This window comes from Thermobia domestica, chromosome 10, assembly GCF_964235325.1.
Source record: "Thermobia domestica chromosome 10, izTheDome1.hap1.1, whole genome shotgun sequence".
In the NCBI taxonomy this organism is placed as follows: domain Eukaryota; kingdom Metazoa; phylum Arthropoda; class Insecta; order Zygentoma; family Lepismatidae; genus Thermobia; species Thermobia domestica.
This window is the reverse complement of record NC_137463.1, coordinates 27,792,349-27,816,355: the sequence shown is the minus strand read 5'-3', so window position 1 is coordinate 27,816,355 and position 24,007 is coordinate 27,792,349. Positions and strand designations below refer to the sequence as shown.

General features: G+C 33.4%; 1 protein-coding gene and 1 non-coding gene across 2 annotated transcripts in view; one reads left to right on the top strand and one right to left on the bottom strand.

The window, feature by feature from the left end:
* Positions 1-20,937, top strand: part of fry (microtubule binding protein furry) — a 1,411,512-nt gene extending 1,390,575 nt beyond the window's left edge. The window contains exons 49-53 of the mRNA XM_081727912.1: positions 1,535-1,828; positions 3,101-3,289; positions 6,327-6,535; positions 7,497-7,597; positions 12,186-20,937. Coding sequence (XP_081584038.1) covers positions 1,535-1,828; positions 3,101-3,289; positions 6,327-6,535; positions 7,497-7,597; positions 12,186-12,346 — 954 coding nt within the window. The 3' untranslated portion in view covers positions 12,347-20,937. The remainder of the gene's footprint in view (positions 1-1,534; positions 1,829-3,100; positions 3,290-6,326; positions 6,536-7,496; positions 7,598-12,185) is intronic.
* Positions 11,710-11,781, bottom strand: TRNAR-CCG (transfer RNA arginine (anticodon CCG)). The gene has a single exon. It is a non-coding gene; the product is annotated as a tRNA-Arg (tRNA).
* Positions 20,938-24,007: the final 3,070 nt, after the last annotated feature.

Below are 24,007 nucleotides of genomic sequence, written 5' to 3'. Positions count from 1 at the left end.
CTCCTTGCCTGACCCCGGTATTGATTGAAAAACTATTTGGAAGATGGTTACCGATTTTAACTGTCGCTTTTGAGTTTCTCATAGTCATTTCGATCAATGTGAGTAATTTCTTTGGTATTCCCACTCTGGTCATGGCTGTGAGTAGTATTTTTGTGTCTATGCAGTTGAATAGTTGCTTGTAACCCACAAATAGCATGTACAAATATGTATTATGCTCTATGTGTTTTTCTGTCATCTGTGTCATCAGAAAATTTTGGTGTGTAGTTCTCCTGTTTGAATCACACATTGGTATTCTCCACTATTTTCTCTGTATATACCTTCATTCTTTCCTGTTTTATTCCAGTCAATATTTTGTATGCTGTGTTTAGCAGTGTTATTATTCCTCTGTAGTTTTCACATGCTGTTTTATCTCCTTTCTTAAAAATTGGACAAATAATTCCGGTTGTCCATTTTTCAGACATTCTTCCATCTGTCCATATTTTTACTATCAATCTGTGGATCGCGTTGATTATGGTATTCCCTCCGTATTTGATTAGTTCTCTCACTACTTCGTCTTCTCCTGGAGCTTTATTTATTATCCATGAGTTTACCCATGCAGTTCTGTACTTCTTCTGTAGTTGGTTCTTGATTCACCTCTTCTTATCGTATTCTTCTTCGTTTGTTTGTTTTTTTACATTTAGTAGTTCTTAAAGTATTGGGACCATCTTTCCATAATTTCCGTTAGTAGTGTGCCTTCTTTATTCTTGTATCCTTTCATTCTTGGTTGTAATCCTTTCTTTAGTCTATCCATCACCTTACAGAATTTCTTTCTTTCGTTTTGTTCGTTGAGTTTTTCAAAAAATGAAAATCAAATCTTTAAGTTTTACGTCCCACGGTTATGCCGGCGAGGCTAAAGGAGACGATGGTGATGAGAAATGAATGAAATAGTGGAATGAAGAAAGTGGGAGAACCCCGAGAAAACCCACGCACACGGTGTTTGTCCACCACAAAGTTCACTTTGCGCGAGCTGGAATCGAACCAGGGATCGCATGCACCAGAGCTAAACGTTCTACCACTGAGCCACCCCGACCTCTGAGTTTTTTCCAATTCTTTCATCTGGCTGTTTATACTTTCTTTCTTTTTCTTTCTTCTCACTTGTGTTTTTACAAATATCCACAATTTTATATGCAATTCCCACAAAAACTTAGAATACGTCTGCGAAGACCTCTATTAATCATTCTAATTTTAATACTGTTTTCATTTCTTTCGACAAAGGATTCGGAAGAATCGAAATGTAAGGATTGACACCAGAAAAGTTCTACGAAGTTGTGAGTACAATGCTTAGTTTACTGAAGTTGATGAAGATGTATTTGTTGTATATATATATATATATATGTATATATATATATATATATATAGGCCTATATATATATATATATATATAGAGAGAGAGAGAGAGAGATGTGCACAGAGTATATATTTGTATAGGTAGTGTTTGGCAATTGATTATTTTTAGCAGAATTTAACTTATATTTTTTTGTATAATATTTAACAGGATGTTTGCAATAAAACGGTGTCTCTAACGAGAGAAGCTTGCTGTTACCTTTCTGGCAGTGGGGTCGGAGCAGGGTCCACCACAAGACCCGGAGGCAACGAAGCTGTGAATAACTTAGTCACTCAGTTGACGAGTGTGTGTGATCTGCTGATGATCCGTGCTGACCCACCTCATGTCTGGTTCTGCCCAGAATCAGTATCTAGTCCTCGGCTCATGGATTGTATACGATTTGGAATGCTGGAGATCCAAGAACACCTTGAAACTTTCTTGGACAAAAAGGATCACGTTATTGAGGTGAGATATTTCTCCATTAACACTTATGTGAATTAGTAACTATATAAAGAGAAAGCAGTGAAGTGGTTGCGTTCACCTCCAAGTGCGTTCACTTGTACATTTTAAGTTTTGAAACAATGTAAAGTATATAAGTGTAATTGGTACTTATGAATATTTTGTATAAACTTATTGCCAATAGGAAAAAAGTATAGTACAATTTAATAATTGATAATACATTTTATTCTTCATAATATGAATACAATACAATAATTTTGTCATATTTTAAATATCAATAATGCGGTAAATAGTAAAGCTATATGCATATAGTACGTATATTGTAGATATATTTTAAAATACTGCAAAATTTACAATGGGGAGAAAAATCTCAGATGGTTCGTTCAATGGCAGGTACAGAAGGTGTACATCCTAGATTTGCAAGAAAACCTGGCGTGATGGAATTTTTTGAGTCTTTTTTTCGTATTACACGCAAAATCTATAAGAATCACAGGAAAACTCCTGTAGAGATTCACAGGAGATTCCTGTTGGTCACAGACTTACGTAATTAATAGTACTTGTTAGTAACCTTACTTAGGTTATGCTTAAAATTATAATAGTAATAGTTGAATGATTATCAAAATAACTTGTAAGACTTTTTTAAATACATACTTCTCAGACACAAACCTACAATTAATGGACGCCATGCATTAACTTACGTAATGTAATAAACGTTCCTTACCATGTATCTCGATTTTCTTCCTTTAATTGTAATTTTCAGTCTAGGTGGAGATCATCTTCAGCAATAGTTTGTGCTGCGTCTCCAGATCCTTTCCTGTACATCTCCAGTTGTGGTTTTTAGCTTTCCAAATACAATTTTAAACAGAGTATTCCGTAAACTTGATTTCAGTTCTTATTATCACCTATTAACTGTCTGTAATTTTAACAGTTCACTCTTTATTATGTGAGAGAATTAGTTCTTCAGTTGATGGTTATTTGTGAAATTTCGCGTTTATCCTTTATTTGATAATACTATGAAGGTTTTTATTTTCTTCATTCATCCTCTTTTTGTGCCTGTTGTGCACACTACATTCCACTAAGCAAATACTATTATTAATATATACATATACAACTTGTGATGAGTACAATAGGTATATAGGGAATGTTATTAGTAATTTATAGTTAAAACTGCTTTGTTAATTAACGTGTGTTACAATTGTACAATTAACAATGACTGTTTTGTCTTCATTGAAAAGAAAGCAACGTTCATTGTTCCTTTTACTTTCTTTTCTTTTATAGTGTTTAGACGCCATGAAATCGACAGTGAAGCTTCAGATGCTTGGTGAAGGTTCATCTGATAACGTTGTGGATGATATTCTACTGGATGTAGGCCGTGCTTTATACAAACTTCATTTCCAACTGCTCCTGTTACTAGAAGCTTGCAACAAAATGGTTGGAGCTTTAGCAAGTACAGCAAAGAAACATCAAGTAAGTTTTAAAAAGTGGAGGAAAAAAAATCGTGTGTCGCTTTTTTGGTTCTTGTATTTACAGTACTAGATATTGTAATGTAGCACCGGAAACAAGAATATGTTCTGTTTCTTCGTGGTCTAGTAGCTATGCGCGTGCTTACTGTGCATGGGGTCTTCGGTTTAACTCTCGGTGTTAAATTTACCCTGAATATAAACTTAAGTAGTGGTTTGGATACAGTGGCGTAGCCAGGTTGTGTGTTTGGGGGGCCCAAGTGCTGTTATAGGCACATATAAAAAAATTACAAACATAAAAATATATAAACATAAAAATATATAAAAAATTACAAACATCAAAGTACCAAAGTACATTGCCGGACCTCTTTGGGGGGGGCCGGCCCCTCTGGGCTCCCTCTTCCCTACGCCACTGTTTGGATATACTTTAGGTGTTAGGTCTGTCTCATATAGCTGTGATGCAGAAGAGTAACGTTAAATCACAATCAATATAAACTTAGGTTATTCTTACTCAAAAGTTGATTGCATTATTGCATACATAGATTGTCCAGCTTTCTGTATGCCAATATCCATCCGGGAGAGGAAGAAGTCTCGAAAACTACTCGATGGAATACTACCAGTTTTGGTCAGTATGTAATGGGTCAAGAGTTCGTTTGTGTAGGTGGCGCTCAAAGCGGAGGTGGTAAAAATTACGTATTTCCGGTTTTTACGTTGAACACTATAGATAGCAAAAACGGTACTAGATAGCAAGATGCGGTCTTCTGCAATCGATTAAGCGTATGGTGAATGCATTTCATATCCATATTTAACAGTACTAAAACTGGAAGTGGTATAAATCAACCACTTCCGGTTTTAACATTGATCATCATCAGAGTGAAAACGGCAGTAGATAGATAGAAATTGTTTCCAGCAAATCAAATAAGCATCCTAAGAATATATTCCGTGCCACTCTAATCTCTCTACTAAAACCGGAAGTGATTGGCATCTACAGTGAGTTCTGATTTCAATGTCAATTGAGAAAATGTCACGCCATAAACCCAAACTCCTTCGAATGTGATATACACGTGACACTGCAACTTGTTGAATATTAACAGACCTTTCCTTATTCTTATGGTTGTTCGAGCGGAAAAAGGAACATTAAACTGTTAAGTTCAAAACAAAATGTACTATCTTGCATTGTTCTTGAAAGAATACTTGCCAAAATAGGAATAAAAAGGTTTTTGATGTAATATTGAAAAATAATTATATTGAGATTCCCCACTGCAGCACAAGTCTCTGCCACTGTAGTGATTAGATTTTTCTTGTTACTTCAATATTATTGAAATTGTACACTTAAATGTCTATGTGAATAGGGATAATATCTTATCACAGAGCTCTACAAAGTTATGGGCTTTGGATTCATACACTACGCGCCTCCATTCTTCCTATTTCTTTGTTATTCTGTAAGGGGGCGCGATGGCTCAGTGGTAGAATGTTCACCTCTGGCGCATGGGGACCTTGGTTCGATCCCAGCTCGCGCCAAGTGGGCTTTCTGGTGCACAGACACCATGTGCGTGGGTTATCTCGGGGTTCTTCCTTTTCCTCCCATTTTTTCATACCAACATTTCATTCATTTCTCATCATCACCGTCTCCTTTAGCCTAGCCGGCATAACCGTGGGACGTAAAACTTACAGATTTCACTTCATTTCATTTCATTGTTATTCTGTAATTCCTTATTGCACCTCTTAAGCATTTTTGCTTAGGCGTGTGTGGAAATTAAATGTATGAGTGTAAATATTCAAGTTAATTAAATTCTATCTATATACTAAAATGCTAGGTTTATATGTTTGTTTCCAATCCTTTCGACAAGAAAATCTCGAAAACCACAAGTTAGAAACGTGCCGTTTTCGCTGGTCGATTCCAAACTTTGTGTAGATTGTCCAGTTCTAATTGAATATTTAAAAAAAAAAAAACTTGGCCGTTATTTCTTTATTACTTTTTTAGTGGTACACTGGAAGTATTGAAATTTTAAAAAATAAAGCATCGTATCCTACGAGTTATACATTCTGACATCACACATTTCGATATACGGGGTTAGTATATTTCTTCGGCGTTTGTTTCGTGGCCAAATGATAATGAAAACGAAGGATAACCATTTCTCCAGTCTATCAGTAAGATGAATCTTTATTGCTTGCAGTGTTTTGGCCAATGAACACCGTATATCACTGACATTATAATTAATTGTGTGTAATGTATTTGCTTATTACATACTTCATGCAAGAAGAAAGAAAACACTGATCATACATGAATTATAAACTCCAATCGGAAGTAGGCTCAAATCTTGCAAACGGTGCGAAATATTGAAAAAAAAAATCTCCCCTTTATGGTACCCCTTGTCGATTTTTATCAAGACGTCTTTCACTTGTGTCTGTAAAGGGAGATGTACAGATGTTGTGAGGAATGATAAGGAGATTCATGCTTATATGTGAATGATGCGATGTGTAAAGAGCGCAGGTTCAGGTAGTTCCTGTTAAATACCGTTCCTAACAAACTCTTGACAATGATGACAGTTGACAGTGAAAATTTAATGTTTAATATGTGTTTTTTAAAACAATCTGTAATAATTTGGAAGAGCAGAAGTGAATACCTTTTCAGTTAATTAATAAAATTGAAGATGTTTAATATATAAGTTACTATGTACGTGTCAATTTTTTGTAACTGATATGATTCCATATTCTTCCTATTGTTTGCTAGAGCTGCAAGATGATATCTTACAATATTAATATTCGGTGGTAAAGTTAATTTGTAACCCCTCTGTAAAGTATCTTAGATATCATTGACTGATGTAAACTTGTTAATTTGTTCTTTTAAAATTCTGTTTCTGATTCATAATGTGATATTTAAATTTTATTTTTTAAGATTTTTGGTGTGAAATTTATTTTTTCTGTAAAGGTATTAATAGGGCATAATAATGGGTAAATTAATTATAATATTTAGTTTGCATTCAAAAGGTGTTGCTCGTACGTCTTGAGTAGAAATTAATGTGAAGAACCCTCTGTTTCAGTTACAAGATCTGTCTGGTGAAGTAGCAACAGTAAAGGTTCATTTGCGGAAAGCCTTGGAGGATAGTGGCGACTCAGAACATGGCACTCCAACTCCTTCGCCTGCTCCACCGGTAGAGGTATTGGGCCTCAAAGAAGTTGAAGCTACCTTACTGGAGTGCATTCAAAATGGAAAATGGTCAGGAGCTTTGCAGCATGCTCGTCAAAATAGGTTAGTTAGTATTGTACACTTATAATTTCATGTGAATTTTTATTACTGAGTAAAACCGTTTCAGATTTTGTTTTATATTGATATGTCATTCCTTTCGTATGTCATTGCTTTTTGGTGTAAAAAGTGTACTTCCAAGTAGAGTATTTGAGAAAGATACTAAAGATTAGACATATATTCTTGTTCTTTTTCCTTTTTTGTACTAGTCTTGAACCAAAATACAGGGTAAGTCAAAATGATGTTTCCGATTTCCATGATGATGATGATGAAGATGACGACGATGACGATGATGATGACAATAATAATAATAATAATAATAATAATAATAATAATAATAATAATAATAATAATAATAATAATAATAATAATAATAATAATAATTATTATTATTATTATTATTATTATTATTATTATTATTATTATTATTATTATTATTATTATTATTATTATTATTATTATTATTATTATTATTATTATTATTATTTACTTTTAATAACACGTATGTAAACCGAGATCTTACACACTGATTGTTCAACTCAAAAAGTTTTTTTTCTAACGTATTATAAATATTTAATATGCGTCTACGAGTTACACCACACACATCTAGTCTGTAATCAGATTCCTGTCAAACTCTTCGTTGCATGTCAGGGTCGATATCGGCCACAGCTACAGTGATACGTTCATGCAATCCAAATACAGTTGTGAATTTTACGTTCTTAGATGGTCGGCCTGTGTTAAAATTAAAGAAATGAAGTTCTTTGTTCAATGAAGTAATAATAATAATAATAATAATAATAATAATAATAATAATAATAATAATAATAATAATAATAATAATAATAATAATAATATATTGACGGCAAAAAGAATGGATATGATTCGAAGATCTTTAGTCATTGCATTTTCAGTTGCGTTTTGTTATTCGTGTGTGTGCAAATTTCAAAATTTGTTCTTTTACCTGCAGATCCGTGTGGTCTAGTGAGGTCCTTCCAGCTGGTAGTGATGATGATGATATAACAGGCATCCTTAATGTATATTGCAAATTTTTAGCCAAAGAAAAGACAGGTAAGTCGTCTCACTTTTTCTTCTTCACCTCTGCTTTTACGATAATGGGGAACTCGAAGGTGAAATTTCATTTACATGAAGTAACTATATAGGGCGCTTTACGTCAAAGCGGAGGATACTCTAGTTCAGTGGAAGAACGCTTACCTTCTGGTGTGTGGGGTCCTTGGTTCAATCCCCGACCAAGTAAGTTTCTGATGGACAACATGTCCGTAGGGTTTTCTCGCGGTATTCCCGTTTCCTCCTATTTTCTCATTCCACCAATTCTTCCTTCATCATTTGCTTGCCTTAATCATCCATCTTCCTTAGCCTAAAGCTAAAGGGCATAATCGTGGGACGTTAAACTAAAAAAATCATTTCGTTTGATATCGAAGCATCTTAACATATCCTTAATAGATGTTCTTCGAGTCATGGTACTTTTATATGTGATACACATGTCAGAATATAATGTAGAATATTGTTTGAATTTTCGTCTGCAGATGGAGATAGCTAGATGTTCCACTCTAACACTTAACTCTCGATTTGTTAGTGATGGAAACGCTGATTTATAGGCTCTGTGTCTGAAGAAGTTTCTGGGGCCTGTAAAAATCTTGGAAAAGTTGTGGAAACTTTATAGTTGAAAGTACAATTCACTAAAAGAAGTTTTCGAAGTTGAAGAAAGAAACTTTAAAACATTTTCTGTTGTTAAGTACAGGTTATGGTCAAATATTTTTGAACACTTACAATGCTTTAAAAATAATAATAAAAAAAAACGAAAAAAAGTTGTGTACTGTCGTCTACAAATGGATTTTTTCCAAGCAAAACTTTTGCATTTATTTAATAGTACAATAAAACCTCTTAATAACAGACACCAACAGAACATGATTCTTTGTCTGTAGATGAGAGTTGTCCGTTACAGAGAGTGTGCACAAATTTAGAATACTCACAGCTTATGTGGTAATTTTCTGCAGTAGACAGTAAATACGTTAGTTATAAATGTAAATGTGAGCTAATATCGAAATACTGTACTCAGTGCTAGAATTATTGGCTGAAATCGAACAAAACTATATATAATCATTCTGTGATGAAGTTCCCTTAAAACGCTTACTGACTATATTGAAAGTAAAAATAATCCAATAAGAATAACCAACATTATTATTAACTACTGAAAATGTAGACAGATTTAACCAATTGTGACTGTTTATGAATTTCTTAGGGAAACGTCTGTAGTAGCTGTCTTCCGTGTAATCCTGCAAACATGAATTTTTGTTCGAAATTTTGCTTGTAACTGCTGGACCAGTTGAAGGGAGCAATTGAAGATTTATTTTAGAACTGCAGAAAGTAGTTTCTGTGCTAAATACATACGAGGTGAGAATAATTCCTGTGCATTATGAAGAGGTTTCTAAAACGTTTGGGCTAAAAGAAGATTGTCTGTATCCCTGTCTGAAAGTGTCCGTAAAAGGGAATAATACAGGGTGGGGCAGGAAAACAGGGAAATTTTAATTGACGTAAAATGCCCTAATCAACACAGGAAAGAATACATATAATGATTCAAATGCATGTAGAGAGTGTGCCATCAAGAATGACATTAGCTATGGCACTTACATGCTACTTTATTTCTTGAAGACTACATCGGAAAGATGTGCCTCATCTCGGCATACACATTATGGTATGAGAAGATTTGGAAATTGGTTGGAATGCTCAGTGTATTACGTCTTGAGGAACGCCAGTGAGTTCCCCTTTAACCCTGAATTTCAGTTCAACGATGTTTGCAGGACGTGTAGTATATCCTTTGCTTTCGAGTTGTCCCCAAAGATTATTCGCCACAGAGAGAAATCGCATATAGGAGAGATCTCAGAGGCCATATAATGTCACCGTTCTTATTAAATGCTTTCACAGTGAACACACGTTCCACACAACTTCAATGTTTTATTATTACTAAATGGCAGAGTCTTCTCAATGTTATCTTATGGGTCCCAAACAAATACCGGCCATACAAAAACCGGTGTTAATTGTAGATTCAAAATTTCCCGTTTCCGTGCGTCACCCTGTATATATTTTTTGCAGAACACATACACACAAAAGTTCGTATTATGGAAGTGTCTGCTATTGAGAGGTGTCCGTTAAAGGAGGTATTTTATCTTTTTTCTTTCCAAGTCTTTATTATAAGTATGAGTAATAAAATATCTGGATTATGAATGTGAGTGGAATTCTCTCAAACTGTGTCTTATTGTTAAATTTATTTTAGTGTATTCTATTTACAGTAAAACATCTATCATTTATGTGATTACCAATGCTTCAAGGCCCCTCTCTTCTTAAGCAATTCCAAACTTTATATTAATTCATTGAAATAAGATAATTTCACAAGGAATGTAACTTCCGTAAATCGTTGATCAGAAACTAAGAATTTTATAATGAAACTAGCTGAGCCTGCGCTCTCTACACACCGCATCTTTCACATATGAGCGTGAATCTCCTTGCCATTCCTCACAACATCTGTAGTGTATATGTCCCTTTACAGACACAAGTGAAAGACGTTTTGATAAAAATCGGCAAGGGATACCATAAAGGGAGATTTTTTTCGATTATTTTTTCAATATCTCGCACCGTTTGCAAGATTTGAACCTACTTAAGGTTGGAGTTTCTAATACATGTATGATCAGTGTTTTATTTCTTTTTGCATGCAGTATGTACAGTAATAAGGAAATACATTACGTATACAATTAATTATAATGTCAGTGATATATGGTGTTCATTGGGCAAAGCACTCCAAACAATAAAGATACATCTTATTGTTAGACTGGAGAAATGGTTATCCTTCGTTTTCCATAATCATTTGGCCATAAAACAAACGCCTGAAAGATATACAATCCCTGTATACAACTGTGTGGTGTTGGAATGTATTACTCATAGGTATGATGCTTTACTTTTTTGAAATTTCAACTCTTCCAATGTACTCATGAAAAAGTATTAAAGAAATAACGGCCATGTTTTTTTTTTAAATATTCAATTAGAATTGGGCAATCTATACAAAATTTGGAATCGATCAGCGAAAACGGCACATTTCTAGCACTTGTGGTTTTCGAGATCTCCTTGTCGAAAGGATTGGAGACAAACATATAAGCTTTTCTTGCCCACAAACATATAAAACCTAGCATTTTAATATATAGATGCTGGAGGACGGTTGGGAATCGTTTGGATAAACGGTTTTGATTGCTCATAGGTATTTATCATTTATATGCAATATATGAGGATAATCAATACACTGTAGATATTATAATATTAGAATTTTTTAAAAAATAATGGTGGAACGAAGTAAATTTTCCTTATTCAATCATAAGACAGTGTACAAATTAATACAATCAAGGGAATTTTCCTTACTAATACTTAAAGAATATAATCAAACTTGGAATGTAAAATAGAGTAAATTTTTTAAGAAGATTTTTATAAACATATATAGCTAGTCTTTTTTTTTTCTAATTAAGGGCCTCAGTGGTAAAGCGCTTACCTCTGGTGCGTGGGGTTCTTGGTTCGATCTCCAGCTTGTAAGTTTGTGGTGGACAACATCGTGTCCGTGCGTTTTCTCGGGGTATTTCCGTTTCCTCCCACATTCTCATTCCACAAATTCTTACATCAACATCATTATCATTTACTTGCCTTATTCATCCGTCTCCCTTAGCCTAAAAGGCATAACATGGGACGTTAAACTAAAGGATTTTTTTAAAAAAAATCAACGAGATAGTGCTGTCTTTTCAATATGCATTAATTACATACGTCTCTTTGAAGTAAACGTTCTAATGTTATGTTTTAAAGTTTGAGTATGTATAAATACTGCTTCGTTCTTTTTTGATATTAGGTAATGTTATATACTATTGATAAATACGAAATAAATAGTGCATTGCCTAAAATATAAATAAGATCACTTTTAACTTCCTTCATTTTGTCCGCAATAGAAATTGATAAAAAGAAAGTGAAATGAAATCTTTAAGTTAAACGTCCCACGATTATGCCAGTTAGGCTAAAGGAGACGGTGATAATCAGAAATGAGTGAAATGGTGGAATGAAGAAAGTGGGAGGAAACGGGAGAACCCCGAGAAAATCCACGAGCACGGTGTTTGTCCACCACAAAGTCCACACGGCGCGAGCTGGGATCGAACCAGGGACCCCTAGCACCGGAGGTGAACGCTCTACCACTGAGCCACCGCGCCCCCTAAATTGATAAAAAGAATTGAAAGATGATGTATCTCTTGTCGCTTATATAACGAGAGGGCGTAATTGTTAAAACTGTTAAACAAAAGAAAGTAGAGAGAGAGAGAGAGAGAGAGAGAGAGAGAAAGAAAAGAAAACTTAAAGCAGGGAGTGGGCGCTTGATCAATTCATCAGATGGTAGAATCTATTGTAGGAATTCTGTAAATGGAATATCTTAGTTTTAAACATTTAGGTGCTTTTGCCTGTGACTACGATTATTATTATTATTTTTCAATTGGGTACTTAAAATAAATTGATCTTATGTTAGGAACAAATTTGTTAATGCCAGTAAAGAGAAAAATTATAGAATTATATAATAACATGACATTTAATATGATTGAGCTTAATTTGTTCTTTTTTACAGATGTGTTTGTTGTCACACGATCTGAACAAGACTTGGCGGAGGTATGTAGCCGTCTGATGGAAGCATATTTCCAGGTTCTTGGAGCAATAAGTGCTCTGGAAAATCACATCAAAGAACACCGAGATCGAAGCGATTCTGTCCTACGGAAGACTGAATGTTAAAAATTGTGTGATAAAATTCTTTCTGAATGAGGCGTTTGCATTTTTGTGAGTTCTTACAGTGAGTTATGGAAAGAATCTTCCTGCTTGGAAATTGTACCTCTACACTGAACTTCTCCGAGTCTATGTTGACATGTTTTCAGTTCCTTAGCATCTTCTTGATATATGAGGTCAATATTTTGCTACGAATTCGTTTCGAATTGTGTGCAAATTAATTTTTTATTTCGAAGTCTTTATGGTCTGTTCTGAGCTGGTAATTTTGATTTAATCATTCGTTAAGGTCGGCGTTGTATTCAACGCCATCTGTTGTTATTTTCAATGTGGCACAAACCCACTATTACAGACCTCCGCATTATTTATAGACATTGGTATTATTCTAGATGTTCTTGCATAATCTAATCATCAGTATAAAGATTTATGTGAGAAATTAAATGAAAGTAAAATTTGAGCAAACCGAACCCTTATTATTACTAGTTTCGGTAATATATCATTGCCTTGATCAGACACATCATCTGATGAAGGCTATGATATATTTCCGATAATAGATCATTTCCTTGATCAGATACATCATCTGATATATTTCTGGTGATAAATCATTTCCTTGATCAGATATATCATCTGACGAAGACAATGATATATTTCCGATAATAGATCATTTCCTTGATGAGATAATATCATCTGATGAAAGCAATGATATATTTCCGATAATAGATCATTTTCTTGATCAGATACATCACCTGATGAAAGCAATGATACATTTCTGATTAAAAATCACTTTCTTGATCAGACACATTATCTGATGAAGGCAATAATGTATTTCCGATAATAGATCATTTCCTTGATTAGATACTTCCGATAATAGAACATTTTCTTGATTAGATACATCACCTTATGAAGGCAATGATACATTTCTGATAATAGATCATTCCCTTGATCAGATACATCATCTGATGAAAGCAATGATATATTTCCGATAACAGATCATTTCCTTAATATCAGACACGTCATCTGATGAAGACAATAGTGTATTTCCGAAACTGTAACACCAATTAGTATAACAAGTGTTTGCTTTGGTGAGACCTTATTTTTATTTAAGCTATCCATTTATTCATGTAAGAACTACTCTGCTGTACAGGCCTAATAACCCTACCGGGCATATGGCTAGAAACTGTTTTCGACCAGTAATAATGAAAAGTATGTTTGTAATAGTTGGTTTGTTTCATATTTATAGACCAGTATCTAAGTTTTCACTTGATCTTCATTGCATTAGAAAGAAGTTTAACATTATTCCCGAAGACTGATGTTTCTTAGATGTAAAAGGTATGGTGAGTGGAGCACTTCTTTTTTATAGCTTTAGGAAGAACATATTGTATGTTAGAATGGGGTCGAAAAAGAAAAGAATTAATCTTAGTCTTTAATAATAATAATAATTATTATTATTATCGTTTATATTTCCTATCATACATCAAGGTACTACTGGATACCTGAAGAGGATAAACTTTAAAAACTAAAAAGAAATATTTTTCTTTCTTTAAATGTTACGGTCGTTTTCGATGTTGTGACTTGTTTTGTGTATGCATTGTTGGTAAAAAAGAGTATTTAACTGTGGAATGTGCGTTGGTAGATGATAGTCATGAGTCAAAATTGAGAGGAATTGAATAGTAGGTGTAACACGAGAACGAATGTTTGTTCGTATCAATAGTAATATAATAAGTAATTCTATTTAGAATCTATATAACCAATGTATATGGAATTATTACACTAAGTGATTTGCAAGTTGATTTCTTTGCCAATTGTGTACACGTAGTAGCTTAGTGACATGTTTGACTTTCTTCAAGTGAATAATGTATATATCAGCACGAATCATATTCAGTAATTAGGTTATGTCGATTCTCAGTATGAGTGTTTTAATATATATTGAGTTGGCTATTACGCTATAATCCCTAGCAAGAGCACATTTTTACCCTGTATGCTGAGTGTCACAATATTTTGGGAATAGATTTCTTACATCAAAAGAAGAAAAAAAGTTCATATGGATCTGTGCTCGGAAGTGCATAGTTTCGTGGTTATAGGGTGCCAAAAACGTGAAAAAATTAACTTTAAAGGTCCATAGTTCCACTACTACAGGACCGATCGTATCGACTCAAGACATTAGTGAGGAACTAGTATGTGAAATATCCAAATATGCATCTTCAGAATCTCCGGTACTTGCACAATAATTTTTAAAGGGGCTGCTTGGGAGTACTTGATCACTCTCCACCTACCTCTCTAATAATTGATGTGCAAGTACTGGAGCATTCTTAAACATGGATATTTGGATAGTTCACATACCAGTTCCTTAGTGATGTCTTGACCCAACTACGATATTTCCCTAGTAGTAGAGATATAAACTTTTTGAAGTTTCCTTGTTTCACGTTTTCGGTATCCTGTAACTCCAAAACTATCCACTTTTGAGCACAGATCTATATGAACTTTTTTTTTCTTATTTTGACGTAAGAAATCTGTCTACAAAATATTGTGACTAATTTTTGTAACGCCCTATATAATAAAGCCTGTTAAGTTGGCAAGCTACTGATTTACTGATTATCACCAAGTTTTATTATACTTTAAACAGGCCCCTTGGGCCACTGTGCTTTTATTACACTTTAAGTCGGTCCTTGCCTAATTGTACTTCTATAGTATTACCCCTTAAGTTGGTCATTTGAATAAATTAGTTGTGGAAATTTACCTGGCCAATAAATATTTTATAATATAAGAAGAATTCATGACACATCACTATTAACTTCATAAAAAAAACTGACTTAATAATTATACAGTCATAGTAAAGTCAGTTTTTTTTTTTTTTTTAAATTTTACAGTATATTTTTTGTTAATAGTCTCAGAATGACTGAATGACAGAGAGAAAATTATTTCTCTAAAGTTAACAAAAACTTTATTGAAATTGGTCAAGTCAGTCTGAAGTTCTTGATATGATATAGAATTGCTGACTACTCTACTGTATTCTTTTTTCCTGTATCATTAAATTTTAGTTTAGTTTCATATGTTTAGAAATGAATATATTTGTATACGATGAGCTTTGTAAACACAGTTTTTTATACATATATGTATATTTAAATATTCTGCACGTGAAAACAGAAATCACTTTTAGTTAGTTTGTTTTTTAAAAAAAGAAGAAGAAGAAGAAGAAAGAAAATATCTTGTTGGCTGGCAGAGCGTTCTGTTATAAATGTAAAGGTGAGAACAGGCTTTCACGACAGATATAATTTTTATCTTGAATAATATAAAGTCATTGTCATACCTATAGAACTTTAATTTTCAATCTATTAAAAATTGCTCCGGAAATTAATTAATTGTATATATATATATATCGAGTATTCTAAAACTGGCGCCGGCGTACTACAGAACACTATTCTGCAGGCCAAAATAATACAAAAATGTTATATGGTGGTGTGCCCTTCGGGACCCCCTTCAGTCGCTATGGGAAATCAAAAGTTCACAATGTGGCAACGTCGCAGATTAACTTGGAACCATTGGCATTATTTTGCGAATACAGCAAACAGTTACATCGATTGCTGTACTAATAAGTGATGCTATTGTCAATCTACATCAACTGTAGCTATCACCTGGGAAGAATCGGTGCAACTGTTTGATAGATTGATATATCTACTATATGGTTCTTTATTTGCAACGTTGCCACATAGTGCACATCGTATCTCTAGGCGAGGACCCGAGAGCTATACAAATATATATATATTGCTTTATTTTAACTTCTAGAACAGTGCTCTGTGGTCCTTCGGTGCCATTTTTAGAACAATCGATATATATATATAATATGTATACTTTTCGTAGCTCAACGAAGGAAGAAACGTTTTTTCATTATTTTAAACGCTCACTGTTTAACAGGCACTGTCCATGAAAAACACAGTTTTAATGCATGACATATTTCAATTATTATGCTATTTTCGAAGTTTTTATTAAAATAAATAAATAAAATTAAATATTTAAAAAAATATATATTTACTGATTCATCAATTCTTAATTGACGAAAGAAAAACTTAAGTTTCCGCCGACATAACAAAGAAATGCACGAATGAACTAGAAACTAATATTTCTTGAACTCTGAAAATGCGCTAGGAATTAGGTGTTCGATGAAGAAGTACCAAGATAAGTTTATTTTTTAAAGCTACAGAATTTGTCACCAAATCATTATATAATTTTAATAACTGTATGTTAAAACTATTTTGTTTATTACAAACTAAATGCAACTATTATTTGAAAAGTAGTTCACAGGATTCCAAAACAACATGATACGTAATCAAATGCAGTTGAGTTCGTTCCTGTTGTCACTGTCTTAACTTAGATTTTGGGGCAAATGTGATTCTGGCAACACTGTAATTTATATGGATAGCAATTCTTCAGGTACATATTTTCTGTTGTAGAATAACATTATCTATGATTGTAGTAAGTTGCATATCATTATCTCCTTCCACTTATGAAAAACAACCAAAAGAAAAATGGTAAATTTTGAATTATTTTTTTAGTATGCCAAGCTCTTAATAATTGAAGTTAATTTTTAGCATTTTTTTTTAATTAAGAAAGAATATATCTTGGCTACGACTTAATTCCTTGTTTCTTACATTGGGAGGTATACAAAGCTTGTTTAATGGAATAACGCTTGTAGGTTATTTTTAAGTCTCTATCCTGCTCAACCGATCATGTACATGTACAAAAAATGGCTATCATATCATCTCAATAACAAAAACAATGAATGAGAAAAATTTTGTAAAATAGGATGAATTTAAATTATATTTTGAAAAGTACATAGGCATTGACAAGAGTTAAAGACAAAATCGAAACTTTCATTCATTATGGTGAAAGTTTGAAATTCGATAAAATGAAATGTTTAAACACACATTAAACAGGGAAAAAGAAGGTATGTAAACACATACTTTCACAATTTGGAACATTTCATTATACTGGCGTTCGGTGGAACGAGATTTTATGGTATTTTACAAGGTCCTGTAATTATATGCAACATTATACCGTTGATAAGGAACTGAATATACTGGAATAAAACACAGGAAAAGTTGGTCGTTGGCCGGACGGAGATTTGAACCTCGATCTTCTTTCTCTGAGGCGGATGTTCTACTAATTTAGCTACTAGCAATATGACTGATTTTATTGTTTCCAATAACTGCGTATATTGGCTGGTTGGGACTCAAAGAATGAAATATCAAAAATAGAAGCTGTCGTGCTGCTTATAAATGCAATTGGTAAAGCGTCCCCTCTAGCAAGCGATAGATCCGGGTCCCATTAAGAATTTGAATTATTATTGTTATTTAAACAATTAAAATATTTATCTCGTTCGTTATTTTGTCCGCTTTTCTATAAATATACAGGGTGTTTCAAAACAACACCGACAACGTTTGGGAGGTGATTCCTGATACCAAGATAAGACAAAAAATATAGACCAACCTGGGTGCACAAACGTTTCCTATCAGAGTTATAGGCTGGCGAAAACATGAAAAAATTAACTTTAAAGATCTATAGCTCCAAAACCATGGGACCTACCGTAGTCGGGTCAAGACTTTACTTAGAACTAGTATGTGCCCTATCCAAATATCCATGTTTCAGAATCCTGCGGTACTTCCGCAACAATTTTTATAGAAGGAGTTGGTAAGTATTTCAAATTACATGCCCGTAGCCATACTCCCTCTATAAAAATTGTTGCGTGAATACCTTATGATTCTGAAACATGTATTTTTGGATAGCGCACATATTAGTTTTTAAGTGAAGTCTTGACCCGATTATGGTAGGTCCCATAGTTTTGGAGTTACGGACCTTTACATTTTTTTTTTTTTTTTTTTTTTTCATTTTTCGGCAGCCTATAACTCCGGAAGAAAGTATTTGTGCACCCAGGTTGGTCTATACCTTTTTGTCTTATCTTGGTGTCAGGAATCACCTCCCGAACGTTGTTAGTGTTTGTTTTGAAACACCCTGTATATTGGCAGTAAACACAGAAACTATGATTTTGTGCTATCAAATGATGATACGTTTATTATCATATTTATCGCAAAGTGCACCATATGTTAACCATTTATAATATTATTATTTTTCTGTCGTGTCAAAAATTTTAATTCTGAAATTACTGTTAAAACATATTGTGTAAGGATAATCTCTTTTTAACATGACTATACAATATTCTTAAACAAAATAATAGAACACTAATTAAAAGAACTTTATACATACTAGTAAATAATATTGTTTGATTCATGTTATGCAAGAAAGGTGTGAGCCATTGAGAATGTATTTATTTGTATAAATTCAAAATTGCCAAATTAAATTAAAGCTTTGGTTGGTTCATTAGACCTATTGGCATTTAATGTTCCGTTTCAACACTGAGGCCATATGAGACATAGACATATAGCTTAATGTGAGATACGGATCAAATGAGCACGGACCGGAATTCAAACCGGGTCTGCCATGTCCAAGGCCCATATCTTAACCACATTAGCCACAAGGAAAATTTGAGCTTCAACCTGTTGAAAGTTAAGCTAATTTTCCATGCTTCGCAACGAAGAGCTGACTTGAGTGAAAATCATTTTCCTTAAATTCATTCATCCATTACCAATGATTCTTCTTAGTTTGATTTGAAGTTATTTTTTAAACCTTTACTTCTGTTTTAACATTAGGAATTTTTGCGCCTAAAACTATTGGTTTTTAAGACGTAGTAATTTTCCATTAAGAGTCCCTATCACTGCGAAATTAAAATACCGCTAAATTTACAGTCATTATATGATATCTTCAAATAGATAAAAGATAATCGAAATGTGGAACAAGAGCGCCCTAGACAATATTATTTTGCGTGAGGTACCGTTATCACAAGTGATCTAGTGGCTTTCTGTTTTCAGCCGTTTAGAAACGCGAAATTAAATGCTGATTTTCTAAGTGGCTGGAAAACAAAAGCAGATAAACGAGTCATGATAACGGTATCTCACGCAAAATAATATTGTCTTGTTTCAGTTTTCGATTATCTTTTATCTATTTGAAGATATCACATCACATAATTACTGTAAAATTAGCGGTATTTTAATTTCGCAGTGATGAGGCCTCTTAAAAGTTTTTTTTTTCCTCTTAGGAAATGAATAGTTTTAAAAATAAATAAATTAGTAATTTTACACCAATAGTTTTCCCATTTTTCTAATAGAAGAGAAAAGTAGTTATTTTTATTCATTTGTTTCTTTTTGGATCAAAAGATCCAATATATTTCAGACAAAAGTTTTCTTGTAGGCCTTAGATCTGGAGAATTACATATAGTATAGCCAGACCCAAACTATCACTTAACTCAGTATGATGTGCTTATTCCGTAAAAAATACACGAAAACTCGATTTTGGGACCGTTCAAAAATTTTGTGGCCCCTGATCCAAAAACTAATTATTGGTCAAGATCAGAATATTTTGACCCACGAGCTCCTTCGTGGCTAAGCAGTTAGCGTACGCGCCTTTGGCGTGGGAGATTCGGGTTCGATTCCCAGCGAGAGCTCATGTGGCTCGGAGTCCACGTTAATCAGTTGGTCCCGTCTCATATAACCTCGCTGCTAAAAGGGACGTTAAACTCAAAATCAAATCAACTCCACTTTTGATCCATTTTTTGGTTTTCCTAATTTTCTTGTTTAAAATTTGATTTTTCTTTATGAAAACTGGTTATTTTCCATAAATATATTTCCCTCTTACTAACTAATAAGTACTTTTTTTTTTACTATTTTCCATACTTTCCGTGGAATTTTTTCAAATTCTTGACCCAAATTTAGTGGTGAAGCACTGCCATAGAGATATTTTTCTGAAAGACTTTGTATTTTTTACTGCTCTTCTACAGCAGTACATTGTGAACGGTTATTTTAGTTGTTTTGTTCACACCACTTTTGTTTATGGAACAAACTTATTTTGTATAACTATCAAGCTGTATGTTCTACTAGTATGGATACAGGACTAAAATAATATGAAATTGAGTGTCTTCACACAGTAATGTACTAGTACTATCATTATTATTATTAACTAAATATGGTACGTGTAAGTAGGAACTTAAATTATAGACCATGACATTTCATCGCAATTTTAAAGTTTGTAATAACTTTCATCCCATATAAAATTTATAGTTTATCAGTGGGGCGTATATAGTCTTAAATGAGTGAAGAGAAGACGTTTCTTTTATATATATTAAATGTATGTATATTTATCCTGCATTTCACAAGAAAGATAAAAATAATGCATGCTCTGGTCTGGAAAAAAAAAATCTAATATTGGAATCTGTAATATGAGAATAGGTATATTTTTACAGAAGCACAACATATTTTAAACTGCAATTTATAACAATCACAAATTTTCTAGCATTTTTTTCTTTTTTCTGCACAAGAAGGGACTGATGACATATTCTTACTGGATGTATTTCTGTATAGATATTTCTGTGCCAACGAATACTTGTAGAAGTGTATATATAAACATATAGTTTGTGTCTATCAGTATTGTATTTCTTGGATGTTTGTTTATTTAAAAATTACGCAATAAACAAATATGTAGAAAAGTGTTTTTATTTTATGTCAGCGCAAAGAACACGCCAATTTAGTAGGTTCAAAATAATCTTTTAAAAATGATAGTGTGAATCTATCCTTCTAAAATTCTTACGAAGGTCGTTCAATAAATCCTTAGAAAATCCGAAAGATGACACTTAGTATCGAAAAAGATTTGCTTTTAGTAAGCGTCATTCCTCACTAGATGATGGCTAAAGTTTTTTGGGATGCATGCGAAATCATCTATATCAATTATTGGAAAAAGGATAAACGGTTAGTATTATGTGTCGTTATTGCACCGGTTAAGAGAATAAATCAAGGAAAAACGTCCTCATTTGACAAAGAAAAAATCTCTTCCATCAAGAAATGCACAGGTGTATACTGCGCAGTTTCGATTGCGAAAATTATGGAGTTGAAAATTCGAATTATTACATCTACCTTATTCATCAGACTTTGCCCCCAATGACTTATTTTACTTCCAAACTTGAAAAAATGGCTTGGCAGAAAACTATTCTCGTCGAACGAGGCCATCGTCTGAGCAGATTCCTGTTTTGAGGACCTTCCGAAATCCTATTTTTTGGACGGCTTAAAAAATTTGAAAAAACGCTGGGAAAAATGTGTGAAGTTAAAAGATTATGTTGAAAGATAAAAAAATCCACCGAAATTTTTTTTTTAGTCTTTTTCTAGTGACTTACTGAACGGCCCTCGTATTAAAATTGTTTTGCAAAAATTTCACTAAATATATATCCCATATTTGATGGCCCATAACTTGGGATCCAAAAGCCTGCACACCATGATACTTCACATATTCGCATAGCAAATCAAGGCCTACCACCATTCCAAATCGGATGAGATCAGTTTTGAAATCGTACAATACGTAGTATCCTTGATTTTTCAAGAAAAATCAACGAATGACCAAAAAAAGAAAAAAAGAAAGAAAAGAAAAGAAAAGAAAGAAAGAAAAGAAAAGAAAAAAGAAAGAAAAAAACAGTGATGTGGACACCATTTCGTTTTCAGTCAAACTTTGGTTTTCTTTTTCTAACATTCAAATCATCATGTCACCTACGAACCCTGATGAAAAAAATTCGAATTACTTATTGTTGGCTTAGTTGTTATTCGTATAGGATAATAATAATTTCTTGACGGTTGCCTGAGTTGGAATTGTAGTTTAAATATACCGTAACAAACTGTTGCATTGGATAGTTAAATGTGGAAAGCAATAGCTAGAAATGATTCATTGTCGATCAGCTGTTCTAACCATATATCAATACAGTTCGCGTTATTTTATAAGTTTCTGCAATTTCAATGTTTGATGCTGACCTATATTTTGTAAAATATACCTATATTCTGTGTTCTTAACTCTAGAAGTAAACCAAGTTAATACGTGCTACGTGTATTATCAAGGAGAGGTCAAATTTGCCCACGTAGTTTTCAAGTGATTGTTACACTATATTTATTGAATTTAAGTTAACATTTTAAACTAAATAAATAACAGAAATGTCTCAAGTAGTTGTGCTTTATATTTATAGTAAATTGTTACATATATGACATTATTAATGCACACCTTATTCAAATAAGCGCATTGATTATGCTTGTTTTGAGGCAAACTTTTTTGAAATCCAACTTCGGGTATCTTCGGTAAACAGTAAACCAAAGATGCCAGATTCGAACGTCCAAACCAACCTTCGCAATCGGAAAAAAATGTGCAGATTTGTCATTTCTTGTAAGTATAATAAGACATGCTGATTAAGTGTATAAAAAATAGCATTGATTGAAATACTTAATGACACAATATTTCAAAATTATGCAATCATGTCGGAACATGCTCGTTTTGTTTTTAGGTTTCTATACGTAAAAGAACGTTCCCAATGAAAGGAAAGCCAGTGAACATAGTTCTCGCATCCATAGTAAAATAAAAAAAGACAAAAGAGAGAGAGAGAAAAACAACAACAGTTGCAACGGATATGAATGTCATTGTCTTAGAAATTCAGTTATATTTCGTTAGAAGGAGCTCAGTCAGAGTAGTCATGTTAGCTCAGTGGTAAATCGCAGAGTTCAAATCGTAAGGATTCTCCTTTGGGTCAAAATTGTCTCAATGCAATTGATAATACAATATTATATATGTATCGAATCCACAATTTTGGGGATCGCTTAGATAAAGAGTGACACTTCAGATGCCATTTAAGTTCAGCTCCCACTAGCACCCTTAAGGGATGTCTGAAATTGTGACATGTAAAAATAATTGAAAATGACCGATATTAGTGTCAAATCCAGTTTTCGGGATCCCGGTTCAAGTAGGGGTAAGACCTAGGGAGAGTGGACTGGAGTAATATATGAAATTATTCAAAACGATTGATGTTAGTGTAGAATACATAGTTTCGCGCTACTTCTGATGCCGTTTAAGTCAAAGTTCAACCCATTAGTACCCGTGGTGGTCGGGGAACGGTCATATGAAAAAGTCAAAAACTGCTGATAGTATCGAAGCCATAGCTTTTGGGGACCCTAAGTTGATTGTTGACACTCCCTATACCATTTAAGTCTACGTTTATCTCCCATTAGTAACCTAGATTGGTGGGAAGGGGTTGACATGTAAAAAGAAACAAATGACTAACATTAGTGTAGGTTGAGAAGGAATGAAAAATGTCTCAAATGACTGAGATTAGTGTCAAATTTATGGTTTGGGTTCGTCAAGCTATTAGATTACAATCAGAATGACATTTAATGCAACGTTTAGACATGGACTAGCATATCAGCTGGATTTTGAATTTATTACAGGAGCAGCATCGAAGGCGTTGCTCACACATTCTAGCGGAACTCCAGAGCGTCTAGAGCAACATTTACCAAAAGTGGTAGACATTACTTTCAATCTAAGAAAAATACTATGTACTAAGACACAACAAGGGATGGAAGTTGGGAGGAGCATACCATTAGTTTCCTGGATCAGTAAAATGAATAGTGACGCTCTCAATGGCATTTAAGTTCAAATTCCCCCCCCCCCATCGGTAGAGGATGAGGGAATGGGAGAGCTTAAAAATAAAATGTCAATGATTATACTTGACTAAAATATTTGTGGAATTCATGATTTTCAGGGTCAAAA